The 22,835-nt window shown below is 46.8% G+C and overlaps 1 protein-coding gene across 2 annotated transcripts in view; it reads right to left on the bottom strand.

Annotated features, from left to right (window-relative positions):
• The window catches only part of CDK15 (cyclin dependent kinase 15), a 379,934-nt gene that overhangs the window by 136,249 nt on the left and 220,850 nt on the right, over window positions 1-22,835 (bottom strand). For both annotated transcript variants that reach the window (XM_075317605.1, XM_075317606.1), the window contains one exon: window positions 4,390-4,438. In XM_075317605.1, coding sequence (XP_075173720.1) covers window positions 4,390-4,438 — 49 coding nt within the window. The remainder of the gene's footprint in view (window positions 1-4,389; window positions 4,439-22,835) is intronic.

Genomic DNA, 22,835 nt, shown 5'->3' with positions numbered 1-22,835 from the left:
CTTGCCATGAGAGGTGTCTGAAGACCATACAACCTATCCGGCGACCTCCGGTTCCCGAGTCCCTACCGGGACTGCCCTCAGCCTATTGGTCCTTCGTGGACGTCTTTGATAAGAAGGAGTCCGAAGTACTTCCGCCACATCGTCCTTACGATTGTGCCATTGACCTGCTCCCGGGAACTACACCACCTCGAGGACGGATATATCCACTGTCTCCAGCCGAAACAAGGGCCATGTCTACGTACATCACAGAGAGCCTGGCTAAGGGATTCATCCGGAGATCCTCCTCTCCTGCTGGAGCAGGCTTCTTCTTCGTAAAGAAGAAAGAGGGTGACCTACGCCCATGTATAGACTACCGGGGATTGAACCTAATCACCGTGAAAAACAAGTACCCCCTGCCGCTCATCCCCGAATTGTTTGATCGACTCAGAGGAGCTCGTGTGTTCACCAAGTTGGATCTTCGGGGTGCCTACAACCTGGTCCGTATCCACTCAGGGGATGAATGGAAGACCGCGTTCAACACTCGCGATGGGCACTATGAATACTGCGTGATGCCCTTCGGCCTGTGCAACGCACCAGCAGTCTTCCAAGAATTAGTGAACGATGTGTTTCGGGACCTCCTCTACGTCTGTGTGGTGGTATATCTGGATGACATCCTTGTCTTCTCTCCGGACCTCCAGACCCACCGAGAGAACGTGCAACTGGTTCTACAAAGACTGAGAGAGAATCGTCTGTACGCCAAGTACGAGAAGTGCGTCTTCGAACAGTCTTCTCTCCCCTTCCTGGGGTACCTCATCACCGAAACCGGACTGCAGATGGATCCCAAGAAGGTCTCCTCCATTCTCAACTGGCCTCCTCCTTCTGGACTGAAGGCAATCCAACGCTTTCTGGGATTCGCTAACTATTACCGCCAGTTCATTCCTCACTTCTCGGCTCTGACTGCTCCTCTCTCCGCCTTGACCAAGAAGGGGGCTAATCCAAAGGACTGGTCACCTGCGGCCGTCGCCGCGTTTGGCACTCTAAAGCGAGCCTTTGCCTCCTCTCCTGTACTCCACCGTCCAGAGTTAAACCGCCAATTCACCTTGGAGGTGGATGCCTCCTCCTCGGGAGCCGGAGCAGTGCTCATGCAGAAGTCCTCCTCCGGGAAGATGGTGACGTGCGGTTTCTTCTCCAAGAGCTTCTCCGCGCCTGAACGCAATTACACCATCGGTGACCGAGAGCTATTGGCGGTCAAACTGGCTCTGGAGGAATGGCGCTATCTTCTGGAAGGAGCAGTGTACCCTGTCATTGTTTACACGGACCACAAAAACCTGGAATACCTGCGGACTGCTCAGCGACTGAACCCACGGCAAGCCAGGTGGTCCTTGTTCTTTGCCCGGTTCGACTTCCAGCTTCATTTCCGACCCGCGAACAAGAATGTACGCGCTGATGCCTTGTCTAGGTCTTTCGTGCCCGTGGAACAGGAGGAAGAGACATCTCAACCCATCATCTGTCCAAGTAAGATTATCCCGGTGGCTCCTGTCACCCTGGCCCAGATACCACCTGGGAAGACTTATGTCTCTGAGACTGACAGGCAAAAAGTGTTACACTGGGGCCATGCCTCGAAAACAGCCGGTCATGCAGGTCAGAAGAAAACATGGAGCGCTATTGTACCTCATTACTGGTGGCCATCCCTGCGCACGGACGTCGCCTCTTTTGTCTCTGCCTGCTCCTCCTGTGCCAGGAACAAGACACCCAAACACCTGCCATACGGCCGTCTTCTGCCTCTGCCCATACCCTCAGTTCCCTGGCAACACATAGCGATGGACTTTATTACGGACTTGCCTTTGTCCTCCGGACACACAGTCATATGGGTCGTGGTGGATCGGTTCTCTAAAATGGCCCATTTCGTTCCTATGGCTGGACTGCCCTCTGCTCAGGAACTCGCGGACGCCTATATACAGCACATCTTCCGCTTGCATGGCTTTCCATCACACATAGTGTCCGACAGAGGAACTCAGTTCACCTCCCGCTTCTGGAGGGCTCTCTGCAAACATCTGGGAGTGACCCTGGACTTCTCTTCGGCCTACCACCCTCAGTCGAACGGCCAAGTGGAACGGGTCAATCAGATATTGACCTCTTTCTTACGTCACTACGTGAACGCCCATCATGACGATTGGTCCACGCTTCTTCCTTGGGCAGAATTCTCCCATAATCACCACATCAGTGAGTCCTCCTCCAGTTCTCCCTTCCATGTCGTCTACGGACTTCAGCCGTCTGTCCCATTGCCTGTATCCTCGTCCTCGGACATCCCTGCTGCTGATGCAGTACTCCGTGACTTTACTACCATTTGGGACTCAGTTAAGGCGTCCCTTGCACGGGCAACCCTGCGGATGAAGAGACACGCGGACAAGAGACGCCTAGATCCTCCGTGTTTCTCTCCGGGAGATCTCGTCTGGCTTGCTTCCAAGTACATCCGACTGAAGATACCATCCTACAAGCTGGGACCTCGCTACATCGGGCCGTTTAAAGTCCTCGGCAAGATCAATGAGGTCTCCTACAAACTGCAGCTCCCGGCCACAATGAGAATACCCAACTCCTTCCACGTCTCTCTGCTCAAGCCGGTTGTCCTTGGTCCCTTCTCCGCTGCCGCCAGCCCAGCTCCTCCTCCTATTGCTGAGGACGACATCTATGCGGTAAGAGATATCGTGGCCATGAAGACCGTACGTGGTCGGCAGTTCTTCCTGGTGGACTGGGAGGGGTATGGTCCTGAGGATAGGTCCTGGGAGCCCAGGGAGAACGTGGGCACTCCTCTGATCCGTGCCTTCATGTCCCGGTTGCGGGGAGGGGGGCGTGGGGGGGGGGGTACTGTCACGCTCCCCGGGTCCTCGCCTCCCCTCCCCGGGTCCTCTGCTCCGCTCCCCGGGTCCTCAGCTCCGCTCCCCGGCTCACCTGCCACGCTCCCCGCTCTCCAGCCTCTGGTGCCCGTCCTTCCCAGGCCCCCTGGTCTCCGCTCCCGGCGCCCGACGGCTTCCCAGGTCCTGGCCGGCTCCCCTGCGTCCTCCTCTCAGCTTCCTTCCCTGGCTTCTGGCACCCGGGCGCGCGCATGCGCATTAGGGCGCGCGCGCGGTCACTGACCCTTTCTTAAAGGGCCAGTGTCCACTAACAGGAAATGATGCACACAGGTACAGGGTATATAGGGGGTTAATGTCCAAGGGAGCGGGGCCTGTTCTTCGTGTTTTCCCAAGCTAGGAGTCAGGTCTCCTTGTACTCTGTGAGATACTTACCTCTCTGTCTTCTAGAGCCGATCCTGCATCGCCATCCGGTCCTGCGGTACCTCGAACCCCGAACGCTGCCCATCTGCCATCCTGACAGTCCGTACCATCTCGGATCCCTGCGGTGACCCGTCATCTCGCTCCAACGGTTCCGGACCCTGCCTGACACCATCACGGCTTCCGAACCTGAGCTCCGTCACCCGGACCACCATCAGTGACCTCGTGGTCCCAGGGACTTCTCCATTTTCTCCCAGTGCACAGACTGCCCTGCTACCTAAAGTGCTCCGGCTACCGGACTCCTTTCCCTCATCCGGGAGTTCGGCCCAGTGGATCCACCTCCAGGGTCTACCCGTCCATCTGGCCCTAACAGTCTTCCGGTGCCGGCGCCGCCTTTTTCGGCCATCTTTGTCGCCACCCCTGTCATCTTTCTGAAGCCGTGGTGCATGACACGTTTGACATCATACACAGTCGCTGGCATTCAGGTCCTGAGCAGGAACACTTTGATCTGCCCTGAGCAGGGCAGATCAAACTATTGTAGTGCGCATGCGCGGGACCGGCAAGTGTGTATGACGTAGACGCGTCATACACCACGGCTTCAGAAGAAGCATGAAGATGGCTGAAAGAGGCGGCGCCAGCACCGGAGGACGAAGACGCCCATCTGAGCCACATCCACCGCAGCGACCGGTTTAGGTGAGTATTATAAAGTGTTTTTTATCTTCTACACAGCGGCCTGGGCTCTTATACACAGCATGTTAGAATGTTGTATATAAGATCCCACTGGTGGTGGCCGCAGCATATAGGGTATAAAACTGGTGACAGGTTCCCTTTAAGATGCACCAAATTTATCATCCAACATGGGTGTAAATATACAGGACTCATAATTCCAAACCAATAATTTATTTTTCGGTGAAACTAGAAATAAATCACAGATTCTTCAAAATGTTTCCAAGAACTGACTCTCATCCTTCCACTATTCTGCTACTACATATATTAGAGAAGAGCATGGCAAGGAATTACCTAATATATGAGCAATGGAGTTTTATAGTTCCTTACAGCAAATATAATCCCTGCTATATGCCTTTATGAATTTTATACCTGTTGTTTCTCATGCATATGGTAATTCAATACCTTGGCTTACCTTTCCCAGACACTTCCAAATGGTTGCTTCCCAGTTAATGTGAGCCATTCTAAAAAACACATGAGAAATAGATACATGAAAATCAACTAAAGCAAAACACATAAATTAATTAGATACATTTATGGATCCTTAAAGAGAACCGATCGTCAGGGTCTTACACCACAAACTAATAGCATATATGTCAAGGTGCTTTGATGCCGATTTAAGCTTTACTTTTCTTGTAGAGATCAGTTCTACCGTTTTAGAGAAATCCATAGTTGAAACTGTATGCTAATGAGTTGCATATGCAGTGGGTGAGCCCTAAACTTACAGATTTCTCCCAATTTCCCTCCTGCTGCCTGCCTCCTGTCTATAGGTCACTTATATTTCAGTGAACTGTCAATCAGAGACAGGAGGCAGGCAGCGTGCGGGAAAGGCAGAAGAGCTGTTAGTTTAATGCCCATCCATTGCACTTGCAACTTATTAGCATACAATTTTCAACTATGGATTTTTGTAAAAAAAAAAAAAATCCAATATGGATGTGTACAAGAAAAATAAATATTTAACAATTAAAGAGCAAAAATAGATATACACTTTATTTTTTAAACTAATAGTACATGTGATAATAAGCAACTTTGTAATAAAATGTATTACCAAAATCCCCTTCTGTCTGGCAGTACTGATTTTTAATTTTCAAAATTCTCAATTCACGAGTAAATTGTGTATTCAATGATATTGATATATACAGCTCTGGCAAAAATTGACAGACCACTGGAAAAAATTTCAGTTTTTCTGATTTTGCTCTTTATAGGTGTATTTTTTAGTAAAATGTAAATTGTTCTTTTATTCTATAAACTACTGACAACGTCTCCAAATTTCCAAGCAATACATTTTGTATTTATTTTCTGAAAGTGAGAAATGGTCAAAATAACAAAACAATGCATTGCTTTCCGACGTCAAATGATGCAAAGAAAACAAGTTCATAATCATTTAGAAACAACAATACTAATAATGTTTCAACTCAGGAAGAGTTCAAAAATCAATAAATTGTGGAATAACCATGATTTTCAATCACAGCTTTCATGCGTCTTCGCATGCTGTCCACCAGTCTTTCACACTGCTTTTGGGTGACATTATGCCACTCTTGGTGCAAAAATGTAATCAGTTCCTCTTTGTTTGATGGCTTGTGACTATCTATCTCTTGATTACATTCCAGAAGTTTTCAATGGGGTTCAGGTCTGGAGATTGGGCTGGCCATGACAGGGTTTTGATGTGGTGGTCCTTCATCCACACATTGATTGACCTGGCTGTGTGGCAGGGTGCATTGTCCTGATGGAAAAAACAGTCCTAAGAGTTGGGGAACATTGCCTGAGCAGAAGGAAGCAACTGTTTTTCCAGAATACTCTTGTATGCGGATTGATTCATATGTCCTTCACAAAGTTTAATCTGCCCAATTCCTACCCAATTTCTAGAGTAAGGTAATCTCTGATGACTCTAATTTTCAGCTTGCCATACCACACAGCTAGGTTAATCAATGTGTGGATGAAGGACCACCACATCAAAACCCTGTCATGGCCAGCCCATTTCTCCAGACCAGAACCCCATTGAAAACATCTGGAATGTAATCAAGAGGAAGATGGATAGTCACAATCCATCAAACAAAGAAGAACTGATTAAATTTTTGCACCAGTAGTGGCATAAGGTCACCCAAAAGCAGTGTGAAAGACTGGAGGAAAGCATGCCAAGACGCATGAAAGCTGTGATGAAAAATCATGTTATTCCACAAAATATTGATTTCTGAACTCTTCCTGAGTTAAAACATTATTAGTTTTGTTGTTTCTAAATGATTATGAACTTGTTTTCTTTGCATCATTTGACGTCGGAAAGCAATGCATTGTTTTGTTACGTTGACCATTTCTCATTTTCAGAAAATAAATACAAAATTTATTGCTTGGAAATTTGGAGACATGTTGTCAGTAGTTTATAGAAGAAAAGAACAATTTACATTTTACTCAAAAATATACCTATAAAGAGAAAAATCTGAAAAACTGACAATTTTGCAGTGGTCTCTTAATTTTTGGCAGATTTTATATATATATATATATATATATATATATATGTATATATTTCAAGATAGGAAATGACAGCTACTGCAGACCATATTATATGTTAAAGGGGGGAGCGAAGGAGACAGGAGCTCTGCTTTTAGCTCCTCTTTAACTCTTGTCTCCATAGGAGATGACGGTTGCTAATATTAAGAGTCTATCTCAGTAATGTAACAATCTGTCCTCACTGAATACAGATTTTAGTCATAAACTGAGAATTTTATAAATAAATCATTAATTCTTGGGAGAAAAAAAAAACAGATTTCACTGATAAGATACACAGTTAATAATTTTCACGTCTACTATTTACTTATGAAATAAAAATGATAACACTGCTTACTGTGTTTAACCCCTTGACGCAATATAATGTACATGTAAGTGGTTGTATGGGGGACTGCAGATGGAGAGGACTCAGGAGCGGTGCTCTCTCCACACCCGGCACATACTGGCTAAATTAAATAGCCGGAGTCTGTCTATAACAGACAAAGCAGGAGATGAGCTCTGGCTAGCGCTGATAACATTTAAACAACACATTCAATATCTGATAAAGGAAGAGCCCGGACTGCTGCCCCGAAGGGGCTCAAGGGAGGGCTACATGACTAGGAGGGATGCCAGGCCATAGGGTTAATAAGGGGTTAATGAAGAAAGTCAGTGTGGGCGCGAAATTTGGGGGTGGTGCTAAGGGTCAGCTAGGATCAGGGGTCAGTGTGATTGGTCAGGGGGTGGTGCTATAGGGGGTCGTATATAGGGCAGGTCAGAAGGAGGTGGGCCATTCCTACCTGGACAGTGACTGTAATTGTTCCCGCCCGCCCGCCCTGATTGTGGATTCGACATCGACGAATAAGAGGAGGAAGATCGTATTTGTCGCAGCGGCGGAAAGGAGGGGGGTGTCTGAAGGTGGGGGTTTGCCCAGAGGAGAGGACGGAACCCAGTGCCGGAGCGGGTTACCTCTAGAGGTGCAATTGTTTGGTAAACGGGTCCTTGCTGGGTTGAGTCTCAGCGGGACATGGTGTGGGCAACATCTGGCTTGGGCTCTCGAGTCGGTGTGTTGCGGCTGAGGGTCAGGAGATGGGCTGATGTTGCAAGGAACATTTTGGTTAACCTTCAGGTACCCCCCCCCCCCCCTCCTTTTTCGGGGGTTCTTCAATGAAGAATTGTATTGTTATATGGTTTATGTTTTTGTTACTAATAAATGGGGCTGCTGTGGCCTTTATATCCAATGTCACGCAGTGTTTGTGTTTATTTTAGATAAGAACCCTGGTGGGTAGGGGGATGTTGGGTGTAGGTCAAGGCCTTTAGTCAGACATTCCGGAGTCATGGCATTCAAATGGATTGCGTGTCGCTGCTCGCACTTACCGGTGCCCATTAGCTCCCTGTTACATATTCGTGGGGTGCTAATGGGTTAGTGAGGCAGCTGGAGGCCTGCTGAAGACTCCCATCACAACTATCTTCATGCTTCTCTGAAGCTCAGATATATGCTGAGGTTCAGAGCAGATGGAGATTTACATTATATGCTAAAATAAATACTATATATGACAGTATATTATAAGCGATTGGATAATCAGGTGCGCTGAGAAAATTAAAAATAAAATTTAGAAAAAAAAATTAAATGAACAAAACAAGAATTTTAAATAACCCCCATTTTTCCCATCGAAAATAAAGAAATTAAAAAATATATTTAGCATTAATAAAAGTCTGATCTATCCAAATATAAAATTAACTAACCAGATTGGTAAACGCCATAAAAAAAATCAAAAAGCCAGAATTGCTTTTTTTGGTCACTAGTTCTCCCTGAAAACATGCAATAAAAACACAAAAAAACAGAATTACTTTTATATCCACAATTTGAGCACACTTTAAGTTTTTCCCCATTTTTCAGTACATTGAAAGGTAAAATGAATGGACAACTATGTGGAAGGACAAAATAAAAAGTTATGGCTCTTGGAAAAAGGAAATAAAAAGCGCAAAAATGAAACTTTGCTGTGGGAGGGAAGTGAATAAATGTCATTTACATATTTGCCACGTGTCGGGGAATAAAATCCTGATGACAGCTTCTCTTTAATACATACAAGACACAAATTCCCTGAAGATGGTCATTAATGGAAACTTGTAACATAGAAGCATGAAGCACTGAAGCATTTTTGAACAGAAGCTGTCAGCACGGTTTTCACATATGGAAGTAGTGGTATGGCTATGTAGGTGCCTCCAGAAAAAAAATATTTTTATGGTAAAGAGTCAGTTTGCCAATAAAGAGAAATCTAATTTAAAAGCAGGAGGTGGCTTGTTCCTCACTTGGACTGCAGTCTGCATTTCTCATGGCTGGCTTATCAGATCTCTAGTGAAAGGTTATACGGGTTGTCAGTCTAAAATGACTAGTATACAGTCACTCTATGTGACTGCAGACTTGTTATTCGTCACATCACGTGCTCTGTGAGGATTCTCCGGTGTCAGCGGCAAAACGGCGGTCGTGTGACTGCAAGTAAACAATAAGTAGACTTCCATTGTGAATCCAACTAGTCTGTTTCCGGCCTGTTCAAAGTAAATGTATTGTGCCATACCAGAAACAGTCAAGTCGGATTCTGGCTAGGAGTCTGCATATTGTATATTTGCGGTCACGGAACCGCCATTCTCGGCTGTGACACAGGAGAATAATAATAATAATAATAATAATTTTATTCATTTATATAGGCTATTAATTCCACAACGCTTTACATACATTGGCAACACTGTCCCCATTGGGGCTCACAATCTAGAGTCCCTATCTGTATGTCTTTGGAGTGTGGGAGGAACCCAGAGAACTCGGAGGAAACCCACGCAAACACAGGGAGAACATACAAATTCCTTGCAGATAGTGTCCTTGGTGGGATTTGAACCCAGGACCCCAGCACTGCAAGACTGCAGTGCTAACCACTGAACCGCAGTGCACATCAAAGTCTAGCCTCTTGACTTTCTGTCATGATGTAATTATAGGCTAGTGAGGCACTGGGGGCTAAAAAATACTGTATCTCACGCTAGGGGATGCTAGGCTATCCGTAACCTCTGGATTACCATTGATGGTGGAGATGCTGGGGTCCTGTATCTTACTGCCCTCTTGACCCTAACAAAACTGACCCACTCCCCAGGGAGAGAAGAGACAGGAGTGTGATATCAACACAGATTAGGACAGACAGGGAATAAAGAAAACTCAGACACACTGCAAACTGACAGGAACAAAACAGAAAGAGACCAAGGAGAAAAGCAAGAGAAGGAAGGCAGCAACAAAAAGACAGCAAGACATAGCACCAAAACTGTTCACATCAACAAAGTACTACATCCACCAGTAAGTCTGAATGACAATACATCACCAGAGCAGTAAAGAGAAGCTATAGATGGCATTAATGTAATTGTCCAGCCAGCATACAGTGCCTACAAGTAGTATTCAACCCCCTGCAGATTTAGTAGGTTTGATAAGATGCAAATAAGTTAGAGCCTGCAAACTTCAAACAAGAGCAGGATTTATTAACAGATGCATAAATCTTACAAACCAACAAGTTATGTTGCTCAGTTAAATTTTAATACATTTTCAACATAAAAGTGTGGGTCAATTATTATTCAACCCCTAGGTTTAATATTTTGTGGAATAACCCTTGTTTGCAATTACAGCTAATAATCGTCTTTTATAAGACCTGATCAGGCCGGCACAGGTCTCTGGAGTTATCTTGGCCCACTCCTCCATGCAGATCTTCTCCAAGTTATCTAGGTTCTTTGGGTGTCTCATGTGGACTTTAATCTTGAGCTCCTTCCATAAGTTTTCAATTGGGTTAAGGTCAGGAGACTGACTAGGCCACTGCAACACCTTGATTTTTTCCCTCTTGAACCAGGCCTTGGTTTTCTTGGCTGTGTGCTTTGGCTTGTTGTCTTGTTGGAAGATGAAATGACGACCCATCTTAAGATCCTTGATGGAGGAGCAGAGGTTCTTGGCCAAAATCTTTAGGTAGGCCGTGCTATCCATCTTCCCATGGATGCGGTCCAGATGGCCAGGCACTTGGCTGAGAAACAGCCCCACAGCATGATGCTGCCACCACCATGCTTGACTGTAGGGATGGTATTCTTGGGGTCATATGCAGTGCCATCCAGTCTCCAAACGTCACGTGTGTGGTTGGCACCAAAGATCTCGATGTTGGTCTCATCAGACCAGAGAACCTTGAACCAGTCTGTCTCAGAGTCCTCCAAGTGATCATGAGCAAACTGTAGATGAGCCTTGACATGACGCTTTGAAAGTAAAGGTACCTTACGGGCTCGTCTGGAATGGAGACCATTGCGGTGGAGTACGTTACTTATGGTATTGACTGAAACCAATGTCCCCACTGCCATGAGATCTTCCCGGAGCTCCTTCTTTGTTGTCCTTGGGTTAGCCTTGACTCTTCGGACAAGCCTGGCCTCGGCACGGGTGGAAACTTTCAAAGGCTGTCCAGGCCGTGGAAGGCTAACAGTAGTTCCATAAGCCTTCCACTTCCGGATGATGCTCCCAACAGTGGAGACAGGTAGGCCCAACTCCTTGGAAAGGGTTTTGTACCCCTTGCCAGCCTTATGACCCTCCACGATCTTGTCTCTGATGGCCTTGGAATGCTCCTTTGTCTTTCCCATGTTGACCAAGTATGAGTGCTGTTCACAAGTTTGGGGAGGGTCTTAATTAGTCAGAAAAGGCTGGAAAAAGAGATAATTAATCCAAACATGTGAAGCTCATTGTTCTTTGTGCCTGAAATACTTCTTAATACTTTAGGGGAACCAAACAGAATTCTGGTGGATTGAGGGGTTGAATAATAAATGACCCTCTGAATAAACTTTTCACAATTTAAAAAAAAATTACACTTCCAGGCTGATCTACAGTCCAAATGTCACAATGCCAAGTTAATTCCGAATGTGTAAACCTGCTAAATCTGCAGGGGGTTGAATACTACTTGTAGGCACTGTATATAGGAGGGGAGAGCATGTGACTGGATCCCTCACAGCAAGTGATCAAAGGAGACTATCAAGCACTTCAGCAGGGATTAACTCTTGCTAGCTTGCCTATCAACCACAAGTCTGTATGACGTCACCCAAGTCTGCCTGCGCTGATCACAGACATCAGATTAGTTAGCAGGTAAAGTGCCAGAATCTGTAGTCCCCACAAATCCTGATGCCGCCATGACAGTCAGCAATGTTTGTAAAAACCTCCTCATGACATTACTCATCCCTCTAAGAGGAGCCGTTGGACCCTCAGGACCTGTTTTTCTGGATGAAGGTGATGAACACTTCCAACCAGGTGCTCTGCATGGATATCAGGAGCATAACCCCACCAATAAAGTATATACTACAACAACTTTATAGATGAGCCCGAGTGCTGAGAAAAACCCGTCCACCTTTAAAAATATAGGAGAATCAGGAGGCAACGAAAAGAACCACTTAAAAAAGAGAGATATAATTCTAATCTGCTGTTTCTCACCACCAGAGGATGGGGACATAAACGAAAATATAACTTACACACCTCTTTAAATGTAGCAAACCGGCTGCACTTCCCCGGAAATCTTTCTGGGAGAGGCAGCATGGGCTCTGATGATCCAGAGACCAGGGCAGATTGCAGTGTATACATTTCACTACCAAATCTGTATCTCTTAGCAAAAAAAAATTGCTGTTTTCTGCCAGGAGATGCAGGTCTGTGAGCTTAATGAGAACAGAAGAATTGCCAACAGTTCCTAAACTAAAGGTCTGAACTGGTGCAATCTGAACATAGCATATCTTATCCAAAATGTCAATTGCACTCAAGTAAAGGGGAGGGAAAAAAACCTGATGTAAATAGTGAATACTGAAATGAGATTTCAATATTCACTCTTTATATCTCTTTTCAATATTCACTAATTATATCCTTCAGTTATTTTTCCCTCCCCTTTACTTGAGTGCAACTGTTATTTTGGATACTGAGTTTAATGAGGTCACCTGAGATCAGTTTACCTTTGGTCACAGGTTGGGTACCGTGGGAACCTCCAGCTGTGACCGCAAATAAACTGAGTGACATCACTGCTCTTCGCTGTAGCTAAGTTAGTCTCTGCCTGAAGCCCACAGCATACAGACATGTTCTGTGCCAGCGCGTTGTGACTTCAGTATGTAGCAGACCTGGAATCGTCATGGGACCTCATGTGCATTACATTGGAACTGGGTGTTTGGGTTTTTATTTGGGATTTTATTTCAAATAAAGGATTTTTTCAGTGTTTCTGTGTATTACTTTTCACTTACAGATTAGTAATAGGGGGGTCTCATAGACACATCGCATTACTATTCTAGGGTTTAGTGCCTGCTGTGAGCTGTTATAAACCCCTGATATTACCCCAATTTCCATTGCACCAGGGCAATTGGGATGAGTCAAGGAAAGTGCAGAGATTGTAGCATTTAATGGATGCAACAATTCTGGGAGGTTGCAGACTGCTATTTTAAGGCTGGGGGCCTAATGACCATGGGCCTCCTCAGCCTAAGAATACCATCCCCCAGCTGTCGGCTTTATCATGACTGGGTCTGGGGGAGGCCTACATGCTGTTTTAAAAATTATTTATTTAAATAAGTAAGATATAGCCTCATGGGGTTCCTCTTATTTTTATACACAGCCAAGATAAGCAAATGGCTGGGGGCTGCAGCCTGTAGCTGTATGCTTTATCTGTGCTGGGTATCATAATATGGGGGGGACTTTATGCCAAATTATTTATTTATTTATTTATTTTTAGACCACTATAGATACATAGACAGCATGTACAATTGCAAGCAGTCAGATACACTGTCACAAAGGGTGAGGGCGCAGTCTGACTGTAACCAATCACAGACATCAGGGCTGCAGTTCATATGCATGAGGTTAATGAGCGGCCCCGGAATTTGTGTTACAACCACGCAGAGACTGGTAAGTATAACATGCTTGCTTTAGTCTTATTTTCTTTCTTTTTACTTTATTTTTTTTTTTAATTTTCCTGGGTGGCCGGATCCGGACAGTTACCTGGAGTTGTCTGAGAACTTCAGGCCCAGTATCGGTGCACAGGCAGGGGGTGTATCATCCAGCTGAAATACATTGCAGCATAGAGACCCGTCAGGTCCCTGGCACTGTGATGTGCCAGCCACCAATGAAGGCCATGAATATTCATTGTTCCCCATGCACACAATCCTGGCCATGGGAAGCAGAGAGTATGCTGGCAGCTGCCGGTGCTGTAAGTCATGCGCTGCACTGCTTAGAATGCTGGTCAGTTGCCAGCATGCCAGTGTTGCAGGAGGATGCCGAGGGAGCACAGGGTAGGTGAGTACAATCGTTTTGTTTTTTTACTCTGTTGGGGGCTACATACCAGGAAGGAGGGCTTTATACCAGGATGAAGGTGCTATATACCATGATGATGGCTATATACCAGGATGGAGGGCTATATACCAGGTTGAGGGGGCTATATATCAGGATGGAGGGCTATATACCAGGATGAGGGGGCTATATACCAGGATGGAGGGCAATATACCAGGATGAGGGGGCTATATACCAGGATGAGAGGGCTATATATAAAAATGGGGGATTATATACCAGGATGGGGGGCTATATATCAGGATGGGGACATGCTTGGCACATACCGTATACTAGGATGTGGCTATATACCACGATGGGGACATGATGGGGCCATATACACCAGTATGCGGACATGATTGGAGCATATATACCAGGATGGGGCAATGTTGGGAACATATATACCAGGATGGAGCCATGATGGGAGACTATATACCAGGATGGGGCCATTATAGGGACATACTGTATATACCAGGATGCGGCCATGATCATTACATATATGCCAGGACGGGGCCATATATACCAGGATGGGTCATGATGAGGACATATATACCAGGATGGACCATGATGGCGCCATATATACCAGGATGGGGCCATATATACCAGGATATATCCATGATATAAACCAGTATGAGGACATTATGGGAGCATATATATACCAGGATGGGGCCATGATGGGAAAATATATACCAGGATGGGGCTATGATGGGGACATACTGTATATACCAGGATGCGGCCATGATCATTACATATATGCCAGGACGGGGCCATATATACCAGGATGGGTCATGATGAGGACATATATACCAGGATGGACCATGATGGCGCCATATATACCAGGATGGGGCCATATATACCAGGATATATCCATGATATAAACCAGTATGAGGACATTATGGGAGCATATATATACCAGGATGGGGCCATGATGGGAAAATATATACCAGGATGGGGCTATGATGGGTGACTATATACCAGGGTGGGGCCGTTGTAGGGACATATTTACCAAGATGTGGCCATCATCGGGACATATATGCCAGAATGGGGCCATATATACCAGGATGGGCCATGATGAGGACATATATACCAGGATGGGCCATGATGGCGCCATATATACCAGGATGGGGCCATATATACCAGGCTACATCCATGATTGGGCTCATACACCAGGGTGGGGCCATGATGGGGACATATACCAGGATGGGGCCATATATACCAGGATATAGGCATGATGGGCGTCATACATCAGGATGGGCCATGATGGGGACATATACCCTGATGGGGTCATGATGGGGATATATACCAGGATGGGAGACATATTTATCAGGATGAAGGACATATTTACCAGGAAGTGTCCCAGAATGGGGGGCATTAGTGCAGGATGGAAGACAGTACTACACAATGAAGGGGGGCAATGCGTATGTCTTTATAGGCTTTAGAATGCTACAATGGCCCATACATCTGACGAACATATGGCGGGCCACAGGCTGAAACTCTGCATCAGCGGCCATCAGACTCTACTTATACCAATGTGCATGGGTACTAGGTTACCCGCACGGATCCGGACTTTTACAGTCTGGGTTCGACCATCACTACTCATTTGTAATTGAACTTGTTTGAACTTTGTAGGGGGTAAAAAACCTACCAAATCGGCAGTGTTTCAAATACTTATTTTCCCCACTTTAGCTGTATTGGGTTTTGAATATTCTATATTGTACTATAAATTATCACAGCTTTTTAGGGCATGGGCGTACCCACGCTGGGGCAGGGGGGGGCAGCTGCCCCCCCGTAGAAGCAGGGTAGGGCCATCATCAGGGCATTATTACTGTGCCTGGTGTACCGGGCCCTGTGAAGAGAGGGGGCCCGGTCAGGCCCGGGGTAATTACTTGGGTTTGTTAAGCCCCAGGCAGGATGGGCCCCTTCGCTTCACCGGGCCCCAGTCACAGGCGCAGCAGATGGGCCCGGCTGTGTCGTTTCTTCCACTGCACACATGGCTAAATTGCAGGTGAAGCCCTTCTAGGACATCACATGCAAATTAACCATGTGGCCGGAAGCAAGTAGCGCAGGGAGGCGGCGCGTCATCACACAGCACTGTGATGAGGTCATCATTCTGCGCCTCATCACAGTGCTGCGTACAACGAGGACCTGGCATCCAGCGGGGACAGGTAAGCGTTGTAAGCTGAAGACGATCGTCGAGGTGGTGAGGTGCTGGTCCCAGCCCGAGGGGGGCCCGCTAAGCTCTGCCTGCGGCGGCCCGCAGACCCGCCAACTGCCAGATCGCAGACCCGCCGACCACAGGCCCCCCCGACCGCAGACCCACCGACCGCAAGCCCGCAGACCCACCAACCACAGGCCCCGCCGACCGCAAGCCCGCCGACCACAGACCCGCCTGCCGCAAGTCCCCCGACCACAGGCCCCCCGAATGCAGGCCTGCTGACCCCTGCCTTGCTTCAGCTAGATCAGGGGTGGGAAACCTCCGGCCTGAGGTCTTATGCCTCCCTGCTGTGGTCCTCCTGCCCCTCTGCTGTGGTCCTCCTGCCCCTCTGCTGTGAGCCTCCTGCCCCTCTGCTGTGCGCCTCCTGCCCTTCTGCTGTGGGCCTCCTGCCCTTCTGCTGTGGGCCTCCTGCCCTTCTGCTGTGGGCCTCCTGCCCCTCTGCTGTGGTCCTCCTGCCCCTCTTTTTTCCTTGAAAATTTCCGTATATAATTCTATATGTATAGTAAAGTGAGGCTGATGGGCTGTGCAGCAGTATAGTGGGATGAGGGGGATGGGTGAGGCAGGGTACAGTAGATGAGGGCAGAGCTGGTCGTGCACTGGTATAGTGGTGTGAGGGGGGATGGGTGAGGGTACAGTAGATAATGTGCATGCCTCCCAGCATTCCTCAGTAATATGTATGCCCCCCAGCCTCCAGTAATGTGCATGCCTCCCAACATTTCCCAGTAATGTGTATGCCCCCCATTGTCCCTTAGTAATGTTTATATCCCACAGGCCCCCAGCGCCTCCCAATAATGTATATGGCCTCCCTCAGTGTCCTCCAGTAATGTGTACTTGACCGACCATGGCTTGCCCCCCCCCCCCCCAGTTTTGATCCTGGGTATGCCCATGTTTTAGGGCAGAGTTCTGATTTGCATTGGTCAGTTTTAAGAAGCATTGCTACTTCTTTTCCAATAAATAAAGCCTCTAGAGCTACTGTAGTGAATAATACACATCTCACAGTGCCATTTTTGGCAACATTTCAGGGTTTTAGCAGCAAGATTAGCCCAATTTATAGAACTATATTTTACTGTCAACCAAAATCCTGACAGCATACTGACTGACTGTATTATGTATGTCAGTGGGGTCCATCAGGATTTATTAGTTTTCTTCTACAAATAGAGCCAGAAAAACTGTCATGGCTCTGTTATCAACTGGATTTACCCAAGCCGCCGTTAAGTACTTTCTATACACTATGAGTTTAAAAAAAATAAATAGAATAAAATATCAAACATGTTCATGAATAAGTAAATGCCATTTTATTTTGTCTTTGCTTATAGTCCTCTACTTTGCATTTCACTTGAAGCTCACACTGGAGCCCTTGAATTGTTTTTGTATTCCCCCAAACTAAAATATTAATATTATTTTATATAGAACTGCAGACAAATACTGATGTGCTGTTATTTAATATTGCCATGGGGTCTGGTGGTAGATGGTATCTTTAAGGAGCAACAAGCTTGTGGGAAAAATTCCTTCTCTCTTTCTAATCTTCTGCCTCCTTGATGTTTGCAGATTGTTTTATTAACAAGTGCCGCATTCAATACAGAGTATTGCCCAAAAGTGAATTGAAGCAACTGGAAAACTATCAAAGCAGTAGAAACCATACATAATTCATAGGGACCCTCTAATCTCTTCAGGGTAGAAAGAAATCAAAACAATTTGAATACAATGTGCTGAAAGTGACCTGATCGTTGTATGGGATCGTGAATACTTCTATATATTCTCTCCATGAGACACATCAGAACAACTATATGTGATGTTAAGAGCAGGCAGGTGGTAAAGTTTAGCATAAAGAGGTACCTTGAGAGCTTGTTCAGCTTCTTCTTACAGATATTCATGTGGAAACAATGTGGAAGGCAATACAAGACGATGGAGACGCCGAATGATTATCCAGTAGTGTAATTGGTTCTTGGTACTGGTCAATCTCATCACTGATTGATTAAGATTACATTTTGGGAGGCTCCAACTGTGTTCACATCACTTTTGACCCCATGTTTGAGACTACATAAGCAACTTCTTAAAAATACCTATGACAGGACGAAACGGTCCACTTAATGGCGAATAAATATGTTTTGATTTTTTCATCAACTGCTGTCACAAGGAGATTTTTGCAGCCATGCCCAACTGTCATGCAAGCATAAGGATCTGTGGACACTACAGATTCTGGTAACCTGCCTGCTAACTTCTCTGATGTCTGTGATCAGCGCAGGGAGATGCGGGTGTCGACCTACAGACTTTGGCAGGCTAGCAAGAGTTAATCTCTCCTGGACTGCTTGTCAGTCTCTTTAAGGGTACTTTCACACTTGCGTTGTTTTCCTTCCGTTACAATCCACCCTTTTGGAAAACAGCGGAATCCGTTAACGGATTCCGCTGTTTCCCATAGACTTGTATGGTTGACGGATTGTACCAAAAGGACCTGCGTTGCTTCCACTGGGCGACGCTCCGTTGCTTCCGCCCAGCGGGAGGAACGTAGCACATAACGTTGTTTTGAACAGCGTAATCCTCTGGATTTCACTGCGCATGCTCTTTTTTTTTTTTTTTAAATCACAAACTTTATTTTGGCTCGCGGTGGCCGAACGTTCAGCTGAGCGCCCACCCGCCGGCAAGTGACAGCGCTCAGCTGAGCGCCCGCCCGCCGGCATGCCCGGGCGCCGACAAGTGACTGCCTCAGCTGAGCGCCCGCCCGCCGGCATGCCTGGCCGCCGGCAAGTGACAGCGCTCAGCTGAGCGCCCGGCCGCCGGCATGCCCGGCTGCTGGCAAGTGACAGCGCTCAGCTGATCACCCGGCGGCCGGCTGCAGGGAGCGATCAGCTGATCAGCCGGCGGCCGGCTACAGGGAGCGATCAGCTGATCACCCGGCGGCCGGCTGCAGGGAGCGATCAGCTGATCACCCAGCGGCCGGCTACTGGGAGCGATCAGCTGATCGTTCACAATAGTCTGCCGCCAGTAAAACTGTAAAAAAAAAAAATCAAAACGGATTCCGTTGTTTTGCAGCATCCGTTGTATCCGTTGTGCCACTATATGCAACACATCCGTTGCATCCGTCACACAACGCAATGCAACGGATACCTTCAACGGAAGTGTGAAACTAGCCTAATCCAATGTTGTGAGGGAACCAGTCATGTTCGCTCCCTTCTATATATGTTGGCTGGACTACTCCAGTAATGCCAGCTATAGCTTACTTATACTGGTCTGGTGAGGTGTTGTGTTCCAGACTTATTTGTTGTTGTTGTGCATTATTTCGGTGAGCTGCTTGTCTTTTTGTTGATGTCTTCCTGCTCTTGCTTTTTTCCTTAGTCTCTTACTGTTTATTCTTGTTAGTTTGCAGTATGTCTGAGTTTTGGTTTTCCCCTGTCAGTTTTAATCTGTGTTTCCATTACATTCCTGCCCCTTCCTTCCCTGGGAGGAAACAGATTAGATCTGGTCAGGAGAACAGTAAGGCACGGGACTCCAGCATCTCCACCTTCAAAGGTAATCTAGAGGTCATGGATAGCCTAGGGTCCCTTAGCCTGATGGACAGTATAGGAGCCCACTGTCTGTTGTTACCCTGCAGTCACATTGTGACAACTATTATTGTACCCTGTCTAATATTTCTTATCTACATAAGGGGCTTCAGTCTGAAACCGCAAAAAATTAGATTTGGACACAAGCCCCAATGGAGCCCTGACAGACCCATTCACTAGAATGATACAGACGAAGTCACTTTCTGCTACGTCTAGCCTCCATTCCGACGATATTGTTTATTCATATGCTAAATTCACACATCCATGTCAAATCTCCATGTGCTGCCATTTTTATTTAATCGGACAACACACAGATCCATAAAGTTTTATGGATCTATTTCCACATCTGTAAAAATAATGGACATGAGTGCTAAATCGGTGGAACTCAGAGCAAGTTCTATTCTAATCCGATTTTGAGGATCAGAATAGGATATACTCAATGGGTCAGTGTGCAGTACGATAACAAATTGGACATTATGGCAGACAGTTTTTGTGTTTCTGCAAAAAAGACAGATATTGCTAGAAATGGGGGTGGGGGATGGCGAGGGTTAGTGGGTGGGTTAAGAGGCGTTTCGAGCATGAGGTCAAATGTCAGCATAAGCAATTTAGGAATAATGTACTTCGGAGTTAAGGCCACTTTACACACAGCGACATCGCTAGCGATGTCGCTGGTGAAAGCACCCGCCCCCATCGGTTGTGCATCATGGGCAAATTGCTGCCTGTGGCGCACAACATCGTTAACACCCGTCACCCGGACTTACCTGCCTAGCGACATCGCTGTGGCGGGCGAACCGCCTCCTTTCTAAGGGGGCAGTTCGTGCAGCGTCACAGCGACATCACTAAACAACCGCCCAATAGAAGCGGAGGGGCGGAGATCTGCGGGACGAACATCCCGCCCACCTCCTTCCTTCCTTATTGCGTGCGGCCGCAGGTATGATGTTGTTCCTCGTTCCTGCGGTGTCACACATAGCGATGTGTGCTGCCGCAGGAACGCCGAAGAACATCGTAACCTGCAGCAGCAACGATATTTGAGATTAGAACGACGTGTCAACGATCAACGATATGGTGAGTATTTTTGATCGTTAACGGTCGTTCCTGCGTTTCACACGCAACGACGTCTCTAACGAGGCCGGATGTGCGTCACGAATTCCGTGACCCCAACGACATCTCGTTAGCGATGTTGTTGCGTGTAAAGTGGCCTTTACCTCTTAAATGGGGGAGTAGACAAGTCTAACAGCTAAAAAATCATCTTAGAAATAACTTTTTAGAGCCACAGAATATGATGACCCAAGCTCCATTCGTTGGCACTAGGATCAATACACAGATATACAGTATTTGAACATTTTACTGCTGCATAAGGAATAACTTATAATTTGTAAATGGCCCAAACATATTTTATATTCCATTTTCATTGAACAGGGAGAGTTTTTAAAGATATTTCTTGCACGGCCAAGTTTCAGGAGAAAACAACAGTCTATAACTTTCCCACAGATATTGTTATGGTTGTGAGAACGTTTTATATTACTGTCCTGGTATGTGTTTATTCAATTAGTTGTAATATTTTCAGCTTCTTTGAAGACTAGCAATGGCGTAAATGTGGGGCTCACATTTTTCTTTCATATTAGTTTTCATATTTTTTATTTTCCCCTACTCCTCTTGTATGTCTACAGTGGCTCAGTGGGTAACACTGTTGCTTTCCAGCGCTGCGGTCCTGGATTCAAACACCACCAAGAAAAACATCTGCAAAGATTTTGTGTCTTTCCCCCCACATCACATACTGATAGGAAGTTTAGATTGCGAGTCCCAATGGAGGCAGTCTGTAAAGCGCTGCAGAATTAATGACGCCATATAAGTGAGTAAAATTACCTAAGAGGGCAGGAGACATGATGTTGCTGATGCAGAGTCTGACTGGGGATCCCTTTGTGAAAAAGAGGACACAGTCTTGACACCCCATAACCATCAGCAGTCATTTTCTGGACAGAGGGGCTGTGCAGTCTGCAAGAAAGGAAGCACTAACATGTACAGGAGAAGATAATACTTACCATATTTTTCGGATAAGACACTTTTTCCCCAAAAAATTGGGGAGTGGGGGGGGAAGGGGGTTCGTCTTATAACAGTGATGGTGAACCTATGGCACGCGTGCCACCAGGGGCACGCAGAGCCCATTCTGCTGGCACGCGTTGTGTCGCCTGATCCTGCCGCTTTGATCTGCTGGTGCAGTCGCGCCAGCAGATCAAAGCTGTGTTGGAGTGGAGGAGACATTTCTCCTCGCTCTGACACTCCTCCTCCCCCAGGCTGCAGGTGTGTTGCCCAGGAGACGGAGGAGCGTCAGTGAGCGGCGCCGGCGTAATGAGGTCTTCTGGCCGCGTGGGAACTGAGGACTCAGTGGCGCGCAGCGGTGGAGCATGTGCAGGAAGGTAAGTTGTGTGTTGCTTATTTTTTTTTTATAACCCGTGTGCGGTTGCGCCAAGGTGGGGATGGGGGGGCCAGTGCCAGCGCAAGTATGGGTTGGGGGAGAACACACATGCCAGCATGGGGTGGGGAAGGGGAAACACACATGTCAGCATGGGATGGGGGATAAACACACATGCCAGTATGGGGGGGGACGCACATGCCAGCATGGGGGGGAACACACATGCCAGCATGGGGGGGGGACACACATGCCAGCATGGGGGGGATGACATGCATGCCAGGATGGGGAACAATGCATGCCAGGATGGGGAAACATGCATGTCAGAGTGGGGAAACATGCATGCCAGGATGGAGGAAACATGCATGCCAGGATGGGGAAAACATACATTCCAAGATGGAGGAAACATGCATGGCAGGATGGGGAAAACATACATGCCAAGATGGAGGAAACATGCATGCCAGGATGGGGAACAATGCATGTCAGGGTGGGGAAACATGCATGTCAGGGTGGGGAAACATGCATGCCAGGATGGGAAAACATACATTCCAAGATGGAGGAAACATGCATGGCAGGATGGGGAAAACATACATGCCAAGATGGAGGAAACATGCATGGCAGGATGGGGAAAATATACATGCTAAGATGGAGGAAACATGCATGCCAGGATGGAGGAAACATACATGACAAGATGGAGGAAACATGCATGCCAGGATGGAGGAAACATACATGACAAGATGGAGGAAACATGCATGCCAGGATGGAGGAAACATGCATGCCAGGATGGAGGAAACATACATGCCAGGATGGAGGAAACATACATGACAAGATGGAGGAAACATGCATTCCAGGATGGGGAAACATACATGGCAGGATG

Source organism: Anomaloglossus baeobatrachus, chromosome 7 (genome assembly GCF_048569485.1).
Source record: "Anomaloglossus baeobatrachus isolate aAnoBae1 chromosome 7, aAnoBae1.hap1, whole genome shotgun sequence".
Classification (NCBI taxonomy): Eukaryota; Metazoa; Chordata; class Amphibia; order Anura; family Aromobatidae; genus Anomaloglossus; species Anomaloglossus baeobatrachus.
The sequence above is the reverse complement of the archived record's forward strand: the minus strand, read 5'-3'. Positions and strand labels throughout refer to the sequence as shown.